The sequence below is a fragment of the Petromyzon marinus genome, chromosome 31 (genome assembly GCF_048934315.1).
Source record: "Petromyzon marinus isolate PM22_M1 ecotype Great Lakes invasive population chromosome 31, UKy_Petmar_22M1.pri1.0, whole genome shotgun sequence".
NCBI classification, from domain to species: domain Eukaryota; kingdom Metazoa; phylum Chordata; class Hyperoartia; order Petromyzontiformes; family Petromyzontidae; genus Petromyzon; species Petromyzon marinus.
In genome coordinates, this window is record NC_133697.1 from 14269136 (window position 1) to 14285201 (window position 16066).

The following is a 16066-nucleotide window of genomic DNA, read 5'->3' on the forward strand; positions in this document are numbered from 1 at the left end:
TTTTTTCCCCCACTGGAGGTGGCCCTATGAAAACGCTGAACTCCGTTTGTGCTATTCCCTCGTGATTACAAACATGTGATTGTCGGCGTCGTACATTTTTTTGAAAAGCACAAGCGGCAATTTCTCGCCATAAATATTTGTTTCTCCCAACCCAAGCAGCCTGTAATTGTCAAAGTGTGGAGGCCTCGTGCGTGAAGTTCTGCACCTCTTTTTACATTGAAATGAGTATCAGTTTAAATAGAGTATATGGATTCTGAGCTTTAAGACCGCGTACTTGGTGCAAACTTTAATGCGTGGAATTTTTTTTATACTTGTGAACATGATCAGTTATGAAATATAGCCAATCTTTTTTCATGTTCAAAGCAGTTTGCTTTTTTTCTTGCATGGTGTAGCTGCCTTTTTCTTTCGATACATACATATCTGGCATTTTCACATAAACACCAGCGAGTCAGATATTCGACGTTGTACTACAGTGGAGTAGTATTTTCCTCCCCTCATATGTCATTCACAATGTGCAGTCGATGTGTGTTGATCAGGAAGCATGAAAGCTGGACTAGCACTGGGAAAGTAAAAATATCCTTTTAAGTTCAGAACGACAACAATATACAGCAATATCCCGGTTTACGTCCGGGATGCGTTGCCGAAAGGTGCGACAATTACGAATATCGAAACGATGTCAATCAAAGCAGTATACAGGCTAGTAGTAGTTCGGTGGTGGTGGAGGCGAAGGCTGAGAAGCGAAATAAGTGTAGGGTTGAGGCGACACAAATCGGGTACAGATGTAGCGGTGTTATTTCACGCGGACAATTTTTTTTCCCCCGTGTCACTTTATTCGTACAGAACTCCTCGCCTGCAGCACCACGTATCTCCGTCGCAACTCTTCCTGCTCGTCTGCTGCGCTCCGCTCGTTCTCTCTCTCGCTCCGCTAGCCTGTCACAGTATACTCTGCTAGCTTCTCCACTGCTAGCCTGTCACCGTACACTCTGCTAGCTTCCCTACTGCTAGCCTCTTACTATACTCTCCGCTAGCTTCTCTACCGCTAGCCTGCCTACCCTCACTCTTCCATCCTCGCCCGTGCCTCCAGCGGGGGATCAGCCATCACCGCTGGAGTGAGGACACGGTGTGGAGAGGGGGTCCCGGACTTCTCTTGAATGCTCTCTTGTCTTCACGCCAACCAACCTCTGCCTCACACGTTCCTCTTTTATCCTCCTCCTTCTCCTCCTCCTCATTAAGTGCCCTCAGGTGGCCCTCGTCACGCCGGCGTCGCCTCGCGCACGTGTCTTCTCCCCCTGACCGCCTCTTGATTGGTCGCATTCCTCTGATTGCTTTCGTTTGCCCTGACGAGACTTCACTGTCCGCCGCTCACACATGCGTGCACACTGTTTGCAAAACCCCGCGCGCGTTACTTACTCCGCTACATCGGTATAAATAAAGTGATGACTTGTTTGCGAGACAACGTTAAAAGGGGGAGACGTAAATTGGTAAGTTGTTTGGAAACGTATTGTAAACGCCCAAACACGACGTGGACGTTGTTCATTAAATCACGTGTTTTGGCATTAGTCAGTCCTTGCATCGGGTCAGCGGCATCGCTCCGCCTTCACGCAGCATTCTGCATCGGTGTTTACTTATCCGCTCTTCAGAGGACACGCCAGTGTCGTGTTCGGCCACCGTAGCTGGCAACCAGCATTACATAAAATGACCGAGCAGTCCAACGCTGCAATATGCTCTCATGTTGAACCGCCTTAGACAACATGCGCGCAAATGTAGAATTATTAACAAGTCCTTACAACTTTTCCACATTCAATCATCCCGGAGCCCTCCTGAAAACAAGCCTTTGGACTCGGTGTGGCTTCCCTGGGTAAATAAGTAGTTGCCGTATTGTATTTTAAATTTGTAATTATGAAAGCTTTAAAACAAAGATTGGACTCCTGCACAATGCTATTTTACATTGTAATTATCCTCATTCGTTAATAAGGAATCTCTTGTATTGGATTTTCACCATTAACAGTGTTCAACATATTTCCCATATCACCAAATGTTGCTGCTGTGGAAAGAAAAATATTAGAAAAAAAACCTATACACCTGGGGGGGGGGGGAGTGCAAGTTGCATGGTTAATATGATTACTCACTGGAGTTTGTGTAAACCAAGTGTCATTAGAATCTGGTGACAGCTGGAAGGCAAATATATTAATGGATATTTTACCTGGTAAATTGTTCCCTGTAAATGTACAAACATATCAAGTGTCATAACTGATGCAATTAAGGAATGATTATTTCCTTTGCCCAGGGCTTAAATAACATCATTATACTATAGATGTTCGAAAAAAATGTGAAAATTGCAATGGATATCCTTTAGCCCTCAATTTGAAATAAAAATTATTTCATAATTTTGATACTAAACGTGCGTATGGTATATTTGTGATGCATGTCATTTACACCAAAACATGATTTTGCAGTAAATAAAAGTCAGGGAAAAGATTTCTGTAAATCGTACACAAGTCACACTTGTTATGTTGGTACCTAATATTAAAGATTTTGTGCAATCAAGGTCAAGGCAGAACTAATTATATATTTAGTTCCACGAGTTCTTCGGTAAAAATAATGTTTGGTTTATGTTAATGTGAGTAACTGAATAAAACAGTCCATTTGTAATTCCACTGCTCAATGAAGACCTCCTCCTGTATTGGTCACGGGGGCTGTTTGACCATACTTCACCGTGCTGGTCAGTGTTGGTTTGTGAAAGGGGGAGGGTGTGTGTGTGTGTGGGATGGGGGGGAGGGCGATTAAATAGTTAAACATTAAGTGTGTATCCTCAAAACTTTAGAGTAATAATTAAGGCTGCGGCAATAGTTCAAGATCTCGTGACACCAAAAGTAGCCCTGCGTGCTGGCGTGGCTGAGTTTCGTCTGCTTGCGTGGATGTGCGTGTGGAGATCGCTGTCTGGAAGTTTGGTCGAACGTCTCTGCCCAGGTTATTGCAACATGCCAATTAACGAGGAATGGACATCCTGTGAATCATGTTTAAGGCCATTCTTTAACTTAAGTGAATAAGGCGTAATTACAAGAGACCCTATTGGCGTGTTCCAGTTGGCGTCATGCACCCATTTGTTGTACGTGCATTCTTTCATGTCAAAGCAAGGCCAAAAAAGTGTTTCCAGCCTATCGCAGACGGCAATGAATTACATATTTCGTATTATTTCTGGCGAAGTGGCTGGGACAATTTTGTGTAGCTTTTGGCAAAAGCTTGGATCACACAAAACAATATATTAATTTTTGACATTCGGTCTCGACTCTTATTAGTGAACTGCTGTGAATAAGATCGATGCATTTGCATACATTGGAGGACTTAATATGAATTGTGCTGTTTTGTGGTAATGCTTTATACCACATTGACACAAAGTATGTAGTTGTGTAGAAAAGTGTGGAGTTAGTGCATCTGGAACACACTAATGCAGCTCATATCCAAATTAAGAGTATCTTTCCAAATACTTGGCAGTGCTACTCTTGTATAGATGTCCAGCGGATTCCCTTCCAGACATTCCGTTTATACGTTGGGGGGTAAAAGCAGAATATTGAAACTTGTTTTCCCCTTCTCTTCCCCTATCGCATGACTCCTTTCAAGAGATGGCAGTTCTAACCAAGTGGTTAAAAACGGTCTAAACGCACCGTGTTTTGATGCATCATTAGTATTTATTCACCTGACTGTTGGAGGCTGAGTGTCAGTTGGTACATGGCCCAATTTTTCGGCACAAATCTGTAAAAAAAAATAGTGAGTCGAACGTGCTCTTTCATTTTAATTTAAGGCAGTGCGAATTAAAGAAAGCATGTGCAACTATCTGCGTTTAAGCCTTTTCAAATAAGAAACGTTGATGTCAGCAGCTTTAACAGTAACTCAGTAAAAATCCTTCATTTATAATTGTTTTGCTTCAATTGTCCTAGCCTCGCTTTTGAGGTTTAAGATGTTTAAATACACGATATCGGATGACGAAAATGCAGCAAATCACTCTTGATAGAACATAATTGAGCATCAATTAGTGTTGGATTAGAGCAACCAATTTATTTGACTACAAAGCTATTCTGTTTTGCTACTGTCTCGTGTGATGTCATGCTCTGCTGACTGAAGGAGTGCAGGAAGACCGACATGCATTGTGATGTGGTTCCGATTTACAGGCATGTAATATTATTGGTTATAAGGTTAAGTACTGCCTTAAACGATTAACAGGCAGGACCTCATTTCTGTCGGTGATGCAAAGCCAATTGGTGAAGCATTTATTGAAACCAATTGTTGCAAAAAAAATCAACACAGTCAATAACACCGAGGCGTTGAATGAAAAATAGATCTCGATTTAAAGCTTTCGTGACTGCAAGGATTCATCTTCTTGGTTCTTTCGGTAAAGTCACCACGTTGAATGAGAATAAAATAATAAAATAAAATAAGACATTATTTTATTCTCATTCTACGTGACTTTACCGAAAGAACCAAGAAGAAAAATATATCGTCGATGATGTATCGAGCAATGGCCCTGAATAGTACATAAATATAGAGTGGAAATTTAAGTTATACCATGGGGCCTGATAACAATTACATTTAAAATTGTACCCTCATGAACAGTGTTTTAATTGGCATATAAAAAGCTATCTATGCGTAGCTATTGAGTATTGAGTAACAATAGCTACGAATAATCAACCGTTTATTGCTAAACAAACTCTCTGTAAAATTATCAATTGTTGCCGGTAACGTCACAAACTCCCCTTTGAGGGCTTATTGATGGTCAGTGTAGTCTGACCTCAACATGATTTGTCGTTTTTTGTTTTGGCTACGTCGGTCTTGCAGTGATCAACTTCATCATTGACCCCGACCGGGTGTTGGAATCCGCGGGGACCTTGAACACGCCGGTGACCGCCTCCACCCCGGCCAGGGCCGCGTGCGGCTACGCGACGCAGGCCCCGGGCACGACGGCCCCACAGCTCGTCCACGCGATGTCGGCCGGTGGGCAGCCGACCCCCGCCGGCTCCCTGACCCCGATGCCGGCGCCCCGCGGCCCTCCGCTCCCGTTCCCGGGCCACGGCGTCCCGTCGTTCGCCGCGGCGTACGACGGGCCGCCGTCGAGCGTCGGCCAGGAGACGGGCTCGTCGCTGGGCCGCGGCGGCGGACGGGACAATGGCGGCCCCCCGCCGCCGCGGCTGTCCCTGCTCGCCGTCTCGGTGGACACGGAGCGGCCCGACGGTTCGGGGACGGACGCCGGCTCGCGCTCCGCTCGCTCGAACGGCGCCGGGGGGGCAGATGGCCAAGGCTCGCAGGGGTGAAGTGCGTCGCCGATGAATTTGCGCCCGCCCGCGGTTCTCCTTCGCCAAGCCGGCTGTGTGGGCGACTTGATTCTAATTGGCTCTGTTCTTTTTTTCGTATCCTGGGCTAGGTTGTCGAAAAGGAAAAAAAAATGTTTTGGAAATCGACGTGGTTTACGTGGCCTGCGTGTGCTCCTTGTGTACGGGCTTAAGCGGTTACAAGATGAAATATTATAGCCGATGAAGAGAGGAAACATTTCCAGGCCTTATTAAGAGCACGCTTGGACGGAAATCTTATGTAATCACCGTGCGATTGCGTTAGATGCCAGGTGAAACACGTGCTTTGTGCAAAAACCCATCGAGGTGCATCAACTTTTAGTGGAACGTGTTTTTGGCCACCACACATTTGTCAAAACATGCATCCAATTCAGGTTATATGTTGCATCATTGTTCCAATGCTGTAATAAGGACCACCTAGTTATATTTCTTTTTAATGAGTTAAAAGTTCAGTATTGTATCTTTTTCAATTCCTCACTGTCTCGTCAAGTTACATTTTCTGTGTTATATATTTTTTTATTTTTACATGGTTCCTAGATTTTTTGAATATTAAATTACAGCAGCGTGCACTCAGCCGTACTAAGTACTGTTAATCCTACTTTGTCCATGAGTTGTCATCTTATTAAGTAGCTAGCCAATTAATAGCACAGCAATAGTTGAAATGTATGTCCATAGTGAAGTTGAGTTTTGTTTTTGCACTTAACATGTGTTTAACTTTAGAGAGAACAGCCCGCTCGTAAGGAATGCAGAATATTTACCGCTGACTCAAGGCCACCGTGGTAGGCAAGTAGCACCAGACACCGGCTTGTGCTCGCAGATGCGCAGCCCGTAGTCTGACTTTACCGTATTCTCTGGATTATGCGACGCCGCTTGAGAAAGTAAGCTGTAGCCCAAACTAGTTCTCGCTATATCAATGACGTTATACATAAAGCACACCAATTGGATTGTAAGACGCACCCCCATCTTTCGCCTTAATTTCTGGGGGGGTGGGGGGCGGGAGTGGGGGTGGGGGTGGGGGGTTCATCGTAATCTCGAGAATAAGGTCGTGTGTTATCACACCGATGGGATGGCACTGCAGGGATAGTGCTTGACACACGATTGGAAGGATTAGCATCTCAACTTTTGGTCAACTCAGCCCATGATCACTCAGGGGTCGGTAGAATGAGTAACACTTTGTGGGAAATCAACAGTGGTGGTCCTACGTAGATACTCTGTTGGCATCTGCCATGGGAGTGTAAACATTTCCACCACTGGCTCAGGACCACCGATGGAGATAAGCGTCCACTCCATCGCTCATTTTGAGCAAGGAGGCGCTGACTTTTATTCTGCTTTTGCCAGCCAATCCCAAAAGAGTATCCATCGCGTCATTAACGATCGTCTGGTAGTGTATACTAGAGCCAATTTTATAGCCTGCACTCAAGACAATGCCACTGTTTTCATAGTATTTTTTCTATAGTTTATGAAATATCTCTTTTGTGAGTAACAGGCATCTGGGGAGTTTAACATTGGCCAGGAATTTTCATTGTGTTTTTTTTTTCAAAGGGAAAACAGAATTTAGTAACTCGAGATTTTTCTTTTTACAAAAGCCTAACCTAATTAAAAAAAATATACCGTACAATATAGTTCAAAGAGATTAAAAGATATCTTTTTCACGAGATGCAACAACATTTTTGGAAAGTTGTGACGTAAGCCATATTTTTTTTTACTATCCGTAAACTTGTTACGTTATTGCAACCAAACTCTCAAAGTGTCATTTGCAATGTGTTTTGTTTACTCCATTGAAAACATTTAAATACAATAATGACGGTGTTTATTTTAGAGCCGTATTCGTTACAAGATTCACTGCAGAACTAGTTTCTTTTTTTGTGCCATACCCTGTAACGCAAGTCCTGGATTGTGTTTTATAATAATGCGTACAGCTCAACCTGCGTGTAATATTCGAAGTCCTGGGTGACATACAAAAATACATTTCATTCACAGTGGCTAAGGGAGATAGACTACGTCTCGTGTTTGAAATAGATGATGGGGCGGAGAGGAAAGTCTGATTTAGATTAGAAAATAAATTTTCTCCATCTCGGCGGAAAACTTTCAGAGAACATTTACGATGTCGCAGTTTTTTTTGTTTAAATCTGTCTTTGTTCGAGGACTCGATACAAGTCGATGATTATTGTTTATTTGCAATTTTGAATTTTATCAAAACCGTTTGTGTGTGACCTAGTGAAGACCATTAATGACTATACAAGTAAGTACTAAGGCGGCACTTTTAATTAATATAACGATTATTATTTACAGCCCGTTTGCCAATCAAATGCTGGTTGAAAGCCTGCCCGTGCCATGTTAACTATGGGGGGGGGGGCGGGAGGGGTTGCTTGACCATACTTCACCATGCTATTCAGTGCGGGTTTCTGAAGGGGCAGAGATTCAGGACCGGTTTTGATATCGCCTGCCACTTCCATTAACCATGGGAAGGAATCTACGTTAGATCACCAGGTTCATATACAATGCCTTCGTCTTAACTGGCTATGGTCCATTAGTTGAGTCCTTAATGTGTATAAATTAGTCTGACATTAATGAGCCAAGGTTTAAAATAAAATACACTTCTTATCTCTGTCGGTTATGTGTTAAACAAGCTACAGGGGTGATACGTCCACTTCAGCAGGAGATGCATCATTCTTGTAAGAGGCAGAAGTAGCCAGCATGTTAATGTTATGTCACCAATAATAAACTGCTTTTATGAGATGTTGCATTACCCCCTTTGTTGTTTTTAGTTGATGCTTACCGATGTAACACGAGTGAACCGATGCCATCGAATAGATGATCAAACTCAACAATGTGATATGTTCTATCAGTTGCTTTTCATATGCCATATGAAAGAAATAAAGACTAGTAGATCAGTTCGCATCAAGTATAGTCATAAGAACACGAGGTTGACCGTGTTTCTATCAACCATAGTTTTGGAATACATCGACAGAATATTTAGACATTTTAAGGTCTGATAATGATCGGATACAGACCAATAAACCTCCACTTTGCAGGGGATGTCTAACATGACGAGGTGCAACAGAGGAAGAGCTGAGACCCCTCAAAGCACGTGTTGTCATATAGAAATGCTTGCCCAAAAGATGAAAATGTTGTAAACGGTAAGAGAGCGATCCGGCATCAAACTCTTTGAGAAGGTGCCACGCTAAGGAATATCAATTTATTTTTTTATTTGTTGGTGTAACTTGGTGACCCGCCCCTACTGGACATCTGTGAAAAAGAGCTTCATAGCTCATCGGATTCCTCCAGTCTAAATAAAGATTCTGAATACTGCTGATGAAACAATGTATAAATCAGAGCTGAAAAAATCACTCCTCTATCCAAACTTAGCATCATTGGGGAGGACAAGGACTATCCAGATAGCCACCAGATTTAGACTACACTCTGGTGATGTCTTACATTATGGCTCTGAGTCGTGGACAATCGCAACAGAAATGTCAAATAATGTCCACGCTTTGTAAATAAGTGCGTTATAAGACATCTCTGCATTCCCACAACGCTTATTCAATACGATTGTTAAAATGTTAAGGCTTATACTGAAATGCACGAAAGCTAGCTTACCACTGAAAAAATTCCACGGTGATTCTGAACATTCGGTTATGGGACTGACAACAAATCAAGATGTGCTCGTATGCATACATCATCGTTATACGTTGGTGATAGTGACGATGGATGATGATGATGGGTTTGAAAACGTGGCTCGTTTATAATTTTAAAACACCGCCAACAGAGTGCCCCATAGCACATGTGAATTCCATTTATTTATATAAAAAAAATTGTACCTGGGTGTTTTATCGTAAAGTTTCACTGCTCGGGTACATTTTGATTTAAAGCTTTTGTGACTGCAGTAATTCATATTCTTAGTTCTTTCGGTAAAGTCACGTTGAAGGGAAACAACAAAATATATATAAAACAATAAAAAATCTCACGACGTTTCGACCATAACACAAACGGTCGTCTTCAGGTGTGTTGGTTTGCATAAATACATTTTTGAACGGTTTATTTATTTATTTTAAAAAAAGTTAGCGCCACGCGCAGCGATTTGGTCTCCCCCCTCCTCTTTTCAGAATATAGATGGACTAGTCCTAAATAAACTGCCAAATCGCTGCGCGTGGCGCTAACGTTTTTTTAAAATAAATAAATACACCGTTTAAAAATAAATGTATGCAAACCATTGCACGTGACACTTCAAATGGTGCCACTCACAGCAGGCCCAAAGAAGACAACAACAAAAACTGTTTAGTCTGTGCAAAGCTTGCGTTTAGAAACTCTACTTTTTTTCTTTTCACTAAAAAACGTTTTGATATGTGTGCATTCACACAAAAAAGCCACCGTTATCCGTGATATTGAATTTGCCTCTCAGGAACACACTTGAGTGCACTGCCCCAGCTGCTGAGCTGTGTTCAGCGCTAGTTTTTTTTCCCCCAGCGTTACAACACATCGGGTGGCCCAATAAACTTTGTTCGATTATGAAGTCGTCCTCGGTGGAAACATCTTACGGTGTGAACTTCCCACGAAGCGACTTGTATTGTTGCATTGTTATCTTTTGCTGGACGAAATCTGCACAAACCGCGTTCATTTCTTCCGCGGCCAGCAATTAATCGCCGCGGCAGGGCCAGGGGGTTAAGGGAGCGTCGCCATGCCAGCTTGTAGTCCCATGCCCAGACAGCATCGACCGATCGGACCTCCATTCGTCGCACACGTCTATTGCGCGTATGTGTGTCGGGCGAAGCTGTTTTTACATAATGTGAAGAAAGTTCTCAATTTTGTGCGGCCGTTTTGGAAGTAGCGCCACAGTTCCACTACGTTCCGAATGGATCTACGCAAATTGGGGGGGGGGGGGGGGGGTGGGAGGGGACCCCTGCTTAACTTTCATAGGCAAGAGTTTGGAACGCCGCTACAGGCGCACACGGATATGATGTGTGTATATATGTGTGTAAAAGTGCACGCATTTGCAGATCCATTCTGCCAATGGCGGGATGTCTGTGCTTACCCATAATAAGAGCAGCGTATAGTTCAGCAATTCCCCCAAACCCTCTCCGCAGCGACAACATTTTTGTGAAAAAGCGGAACTTGAATTGAAAGGGGGTGAGGGGACTGTCTCATCGTGCCGAGCATTGCTGGTCTCCACTTTGTCCCTGCTGCAGCTGCTGCTGCTGCTGTTGTGGAGCTTTCTGCTGCGTAGAACGTAGCTACGCCAGAATGAGTTTCACTTGTGGCGTAAATGGCTTCTTTTATTTCTGCAAATAGGTAGCAGAATTAGAAGGAGGCTTCTGCCAGACAACACGTATTGCTCTCTTGAGTGTGGCCAGCTCTTAAACATGGGTCCTGTGAGTCCTCTGTACAAATTAAAAAAACCCAATTAGCAGTAGTGGGAAATATCTAGATTTATTTTCCTTGTCAGGAACTCAAAACCCAGGACGTTTGTACTCTTAAATATGACTTGTATCAAATTTCTTCCTTTCAGTTCCCTATTCCAGTGTTTTTTTTGTATATTGCAAAGCAACAGGGTACCTATAATTCCATATTGTATGTATTGCTTATTGCAAATAATCTACGCTTTGCATGTAGGTACATGACAAGTCTGACTTTAGCAAACAATATCTAGAAGGGAATTGAAATAATTCATAATTTACACTTGAGAGATGTCAGAAGTTGGTTCATGTTTTAACTCGCTGGGTTCCATTAACAGCTTGTTCTCTGGCGTAATGTTGGCAGTTCGTACCTTTTACTCTCAAAACGTAACAAACTTGCATTTACTATATTATAACGTGTACTTAAGTAAGTTGAGGTTTAGTGACGTTTGCGTTGTTTATTACGTTGGGTCCTTTCGTGACGTGCTTGTCTGCGTAGTTAATGCCCCATTGCTGTCGGTAATGTGTGTACTCATCCTTTGAGGATGTTTGCCGAATTAATTGTGTAGGAGATGAGGAGGAGAGAGGGAGGATGAGGAAAGCGTTTTCCGCAGAAGGAAAACAAGACGGCGTTTCCGTGTCTGCAGTTTCCGAGGCCTGCAGCAAGATTGGCCCCCGTTGACATCCACGCATCCCGTGTCTCGTGCTTATTATCAAGAAGCGATTACTACATTCTGTGTACCGTCTGGTTTTTTTTTACATTTGCAATGTTTGTGTGTGATTGTGCTGTTTATTTTTTTTATACTTTGTAATTAGACAGCAAAGCTTCAAGTATTTATTAAGTCGCCTGCGGGGGGTACGTCTCCAGTGGCTTTTGATCGTTTTTTTACAAGTTATTTGAAAACATGCCATATTGCGATGTAGTTATATGATCTTCTTCCGTAATTTTATTATAACCGTATTTTTATGTCCTTGAATCGTTAGAGCCACGTTTGCGTACTGACCAGCATAGGGCATTGTGTCTTGTGCTGTCGTGCTTTCTGATCTTAATAAAGCGTAACCTTCACAACTTGCCCGTGAAACATGTGCCTCTGGTATTGTGCCTAAATAAAAGGGAGCTTGGCAATAATAAAAATGCGAAGAAGCAAATGTTTTGGGTAAAAGGCCTTCGCCAAAACGCAGAGCATGGTTAAAATGTTTCCTAACAAATTGGCTATCTTGAATTTTTCATTATTTTTCGTCGTAATAGAAAGTGCTTCGTGTTACACCAAGGGTCGGCAACCGAAATAAGAAGAAGATAACACATTTTTGTTCGAATTCGGTAAAAAAAAAATCTATATTTCAAGAGCCGCAATGCCCCGTGAGCACGAGACGGTGGTGAGCCTCAATGAGTAACGTCACGAAGCAGCTCCTCCTCCAAGAGCCGCAATGCGGTTGCGGAGCCGCAAGTTACCGAGCCCCCTTATGTAAACGCACGCAATGACACTTGCATATGCGCAGGCGCAATTATGTGCCTTGTGAACATTAATATAGTGCTTTCTAATATGGGGAATTAAGATTCGCCATGAATGTTAGACGTAGCAAGATGTTTTGATTGGAACAATGCACAATAGGCTGGTGATTTATTCGGTATCAAGTGGGGTGCAGCATTAGGAACGCTTCACATGTCACGCGCCGCTGATGTTAACCATGCAGTCCATGGGCCAGATCAGCAATTGGTGTCGTCTAAAGCAGCACAACTTACGTAGTACGTACCGGTTTAATTATGTGGCGAATAACAGTGAATTATTTGATAACCCACTCATTTCAAATGTTTATGTAATGAACTTTTTCTTGGCCACACAGATACTAACCAAGTGGCAATGCCACCAGAGGTGATACCGACAAAGTGAAATGTCTCGTCTCGGATCGGGAACTAACTTTGCTAGGTCACGGGGTTCAGAGCGCGGTGTGCTGTCAACTTTGCAACTGTACTCCCCTCGATTTAAAGCTTTCTTGACTGCAATGATTCATCTTCTTTGGTTCTTTCGGTAAAGTCACGTAGAATGAGAATAAAATAATAAATTGATATTATTATTGTGTTATTTTATTTTATCAATTTATTATTTTATTCTCATTCTACGTTACTCTACCGAAAGAACCAAAGAAGATGTACTCCCCTCCACATCTGAATACATTTCACTGTGTAACAAAAAAAATTGTTCCTGGGTAGTAGGTGTTATTTCCTTATTGCTTATGCCTCAAAAGTACAGAACAAAAGCAAAGTTTGTGGGGATTAATAGCAATTTTCTATACTTTTGAGGCATAAGCAATTAGAAAATAACACTTACTACCCAGGAACAAAAATTCTGTTACATAGTGTTTTCATCGTTATTACGATTGCAATAAATTCACTTTATTTAGAATCAGATGTTTCAACCAAATAATTGCTGTGCGGTGCTTGTGATAAATAACGTTTTTAGTCCATCCTGCAATCCACCTTGGTTTTTGTGATTTTTATGTTAGTTGGAAATACACGATTTTACATTATAATTCTGCATTGTTGAATGGAAGAAGTCACTTTATGATATTCATAATTTAAATTCCCCTTGATCATCCACAATCTGTCTACTGCTACAACACAAGGCATGTTAGAAGGAGGGTCGGGCAATGAGACACGCCGAGGAATTCACAACCACTAAAGCGTGTTTCATTAAAAAACTGGATTGGAGAAATTAAGGCAGATGTGTAAAAAAGAGAGAATATTAAGCATCTCTGACTTGACGGTGTTATGTGCAGATTGTTTTATTCTCAATCTGTTTTGAAACAAGTATCCTTCCCCTTCCGTGCGTTCAATGTGTCCATGAAGTCGGCTACTTCTTGTTTTTTGTTAGTTTCAGGCTCGTGGTTGCTGGCTTCTAAAAATGTGATAAAAATTGGGAAGTATTCGTCGGCGATGCGGAAGCTTGGGTGTAGAGTGAAAACGTTATTTTAAAATTGTGGAAGATTGCTGTAAATACCTTCCAGATCAGGACTCTAGTGCATAAGTTGTCCCTCCAAGTAATCGGGGTCCACGAGGTTTGTACATCATCGCAGTCGGTGCTTTGGCTTCGCCCTTTTTTTCAGCCTTGCTCACTCCCTTCTCAACATTCGGTGCTTTGACACGCGACAAATATTCTAAGTTGAAATTTCACTAAAGTAGTGAAATTGCAGGTTCCTTATTTTAAGCCCATTTTATCTTTCATCAAGCGTGTTGTGACGAATGAAATATATTTATTCTGCTCGTTTTACCCAGCGAAGCTTCACTGAGTCGCAAGCACTCCTTTTTATTATAATATTTACGCGCTTTTATTTAACTCATTCTGTCTGTTGTATCCTCAACTTTCTGTTGTTGTATCCTCAAATCTTGTAACTCAATTTTAACCCACTTCCCAATGTCGTATCGACTGCAAACTTGGTATACGTATGTCATACTGATGACAATACTATATTCTATCATTAAAAATAAAATATATATTTTTAAGCAATCTTTTTATATATCTTATGTTTCGGCTTGGGTCTAATTGTCCACGCTCAACTCAAGTTGGCTGTAAATCACCACGGCCCCCTTACGTTATGGCAAGCTTCGGGGCCACTTCCTGGAGTCGTGGAGTTCTGCCATTACTCGTACGGTACATGTCATAAAAGCGTGTTTAAAAAAATTGTTTTTTTTTTAAATAGTACTTATTAAGGAGGATATTGCCGAGTATTCGCAGTAGGTGTCAACGTTGCTATTTATGCCTGGCCATTCCCTGTGCCAGAATGAGGTTCGTGCCAATGGCGTAACTACTGATGCCAGTCACCTCTCTTAACCACGATGGTACCAGTCAGAGGCACCGTGAACGCACGACTCTAGAACGCTGAACAAAATCTTCCGCGGAACATCAAATGTTTGAAACGTTCCATGGGATGCGCTCTGCTGGCGTTTCCCAGTCCATTTGCAACATTGCAAGTGCTTGCTGCGATGCACCGGTGTTTGATAGATCGTCGCCTTCCAATTATTCGACCATACCTCACCTTGCTGGATAGTAAGGGCTGGTGAGGGAGATGTTTAAAATGTGTTTTGCTTAGCAGTGGTGGAGGAGATCTTGACTGCTAAAGCGTTTCTCTTGCTGGTGGCTGGTAATGAAATGTATTGGAATTTAAGAATTGGGTTTAGGTGTGGGGGTGAATGGTTAGAAGGTCTGGAGGCGCGCATCTGCCCATCATGGTCATCATGGTGGGCAGATGCATGCACGGTTGGCTACGTAAGGTGGGAAAGAAGTTCAACATACATACATTCTGCGTCCATCAGTCCGTCCAGAGCTTTTCATTTATTAGCCTTAGTTTTAGGCACTTTTAAATCCAGATTGAAACCCCATTTTTTTAGAACTGCTTTTGGTGCTTCGTTTGTTGTCCCTCCTGCCGCACCTCCGATTAGCACGATTGGCTACGTACGGTGCCAAAGAAGTTCAACGTACGTATATACATACTCCTTGCATGGTTGGATGTAAATGAGAGGCAGTGCCAGGTTGGTGTGGACGGCAGTTTCCGCTGGTGTTTGGGGTCGCACTTGAGGGCCAATTCGGCTCTTTGTCTACCAGTGTGGCCATTCACTTTTTAGAAATCCACAGAATCTGCCAACCAACCAAACAAGGTATTAATCAAGCCCCTGCTCTAAGCTCATTTTAAAGTAAAAAGGAGAATTCTACCACGTACTTGATTAGATTTATTAAAGTTTGAGGCTTACGTGCAATTACTAAAATTGACCTTTTCTCTTGAACGATCGTGTGTAATGGATGATTGTGTGAGATGGAGGAGACTTTTACTTACCACGTCAGCCAGAAGGCATTGAGTGTGAGGATAGCGATCAGCTAACATTATTCATTACCATCTCATTTGCGTTTATTACTTTTTTTTCTGGCTAGTCCCGTCACGTTCACTCAGCCCGATTAGACCATTGACATATACAGCAATCAGAATATAATTGCTGTGACGCGCAACTAAATCGATTTGTACACGCGCTCGTCAATTGCACGTGCGTTTTGAGTGCAAAAAAACAGTCGCTGCATCATTGCGTGGCTACATCCCCCATGCACTTTGTGTGCTTGGTTGTGAGAATGCGCGTTCTGCAGTATTCACTTTGAATACTGCAGCGACGGGTGTGTTAACAGTAATACCGCTCAGTTGAACACGTAGGCTTTCGCGACCAGTATTATTCATCATAAAGGCTTTTGGGTTAGATCGCGTTATTTATAAATGTGTCGAAACCCTCCACCACCCGACACGGCCAATCAGTAAAAAATGTGTCACGTTAACAAAACGCCAATGAGA

General features: G+C 42.5%; 1 protein-coding gene across 6 annotated transcripts in view; it reads left to right on the forward strand.

The window, feature by feature from the left end:
* The window catches only part of LOC116947890 (centrosomal protein of 170 kDa-like), an 88853-nt gene extending 77045 nt beyond the window's left edge, over window positions 1-11808 (forward strand). For all 6 annotated transcript variants that reach the window (XM_076071141.1, XM_076071139.1, XM_076071140.1 and 3 more), the window contains one exon: window positions 4834-11808. In XM_076071141.1, coding sequence (XP_075927256.1) covers window positions 4834-5306 — 473 coding nt within the window. In that variant the 3' untranslated portion in view covers window positions 5307-11808. The remainder of the gene's footprint in view (window positions 1-4833) is intronic.
* The last annotated feature ends 4258 nt before the right edge of the window (window positions 11809-16066 follow it).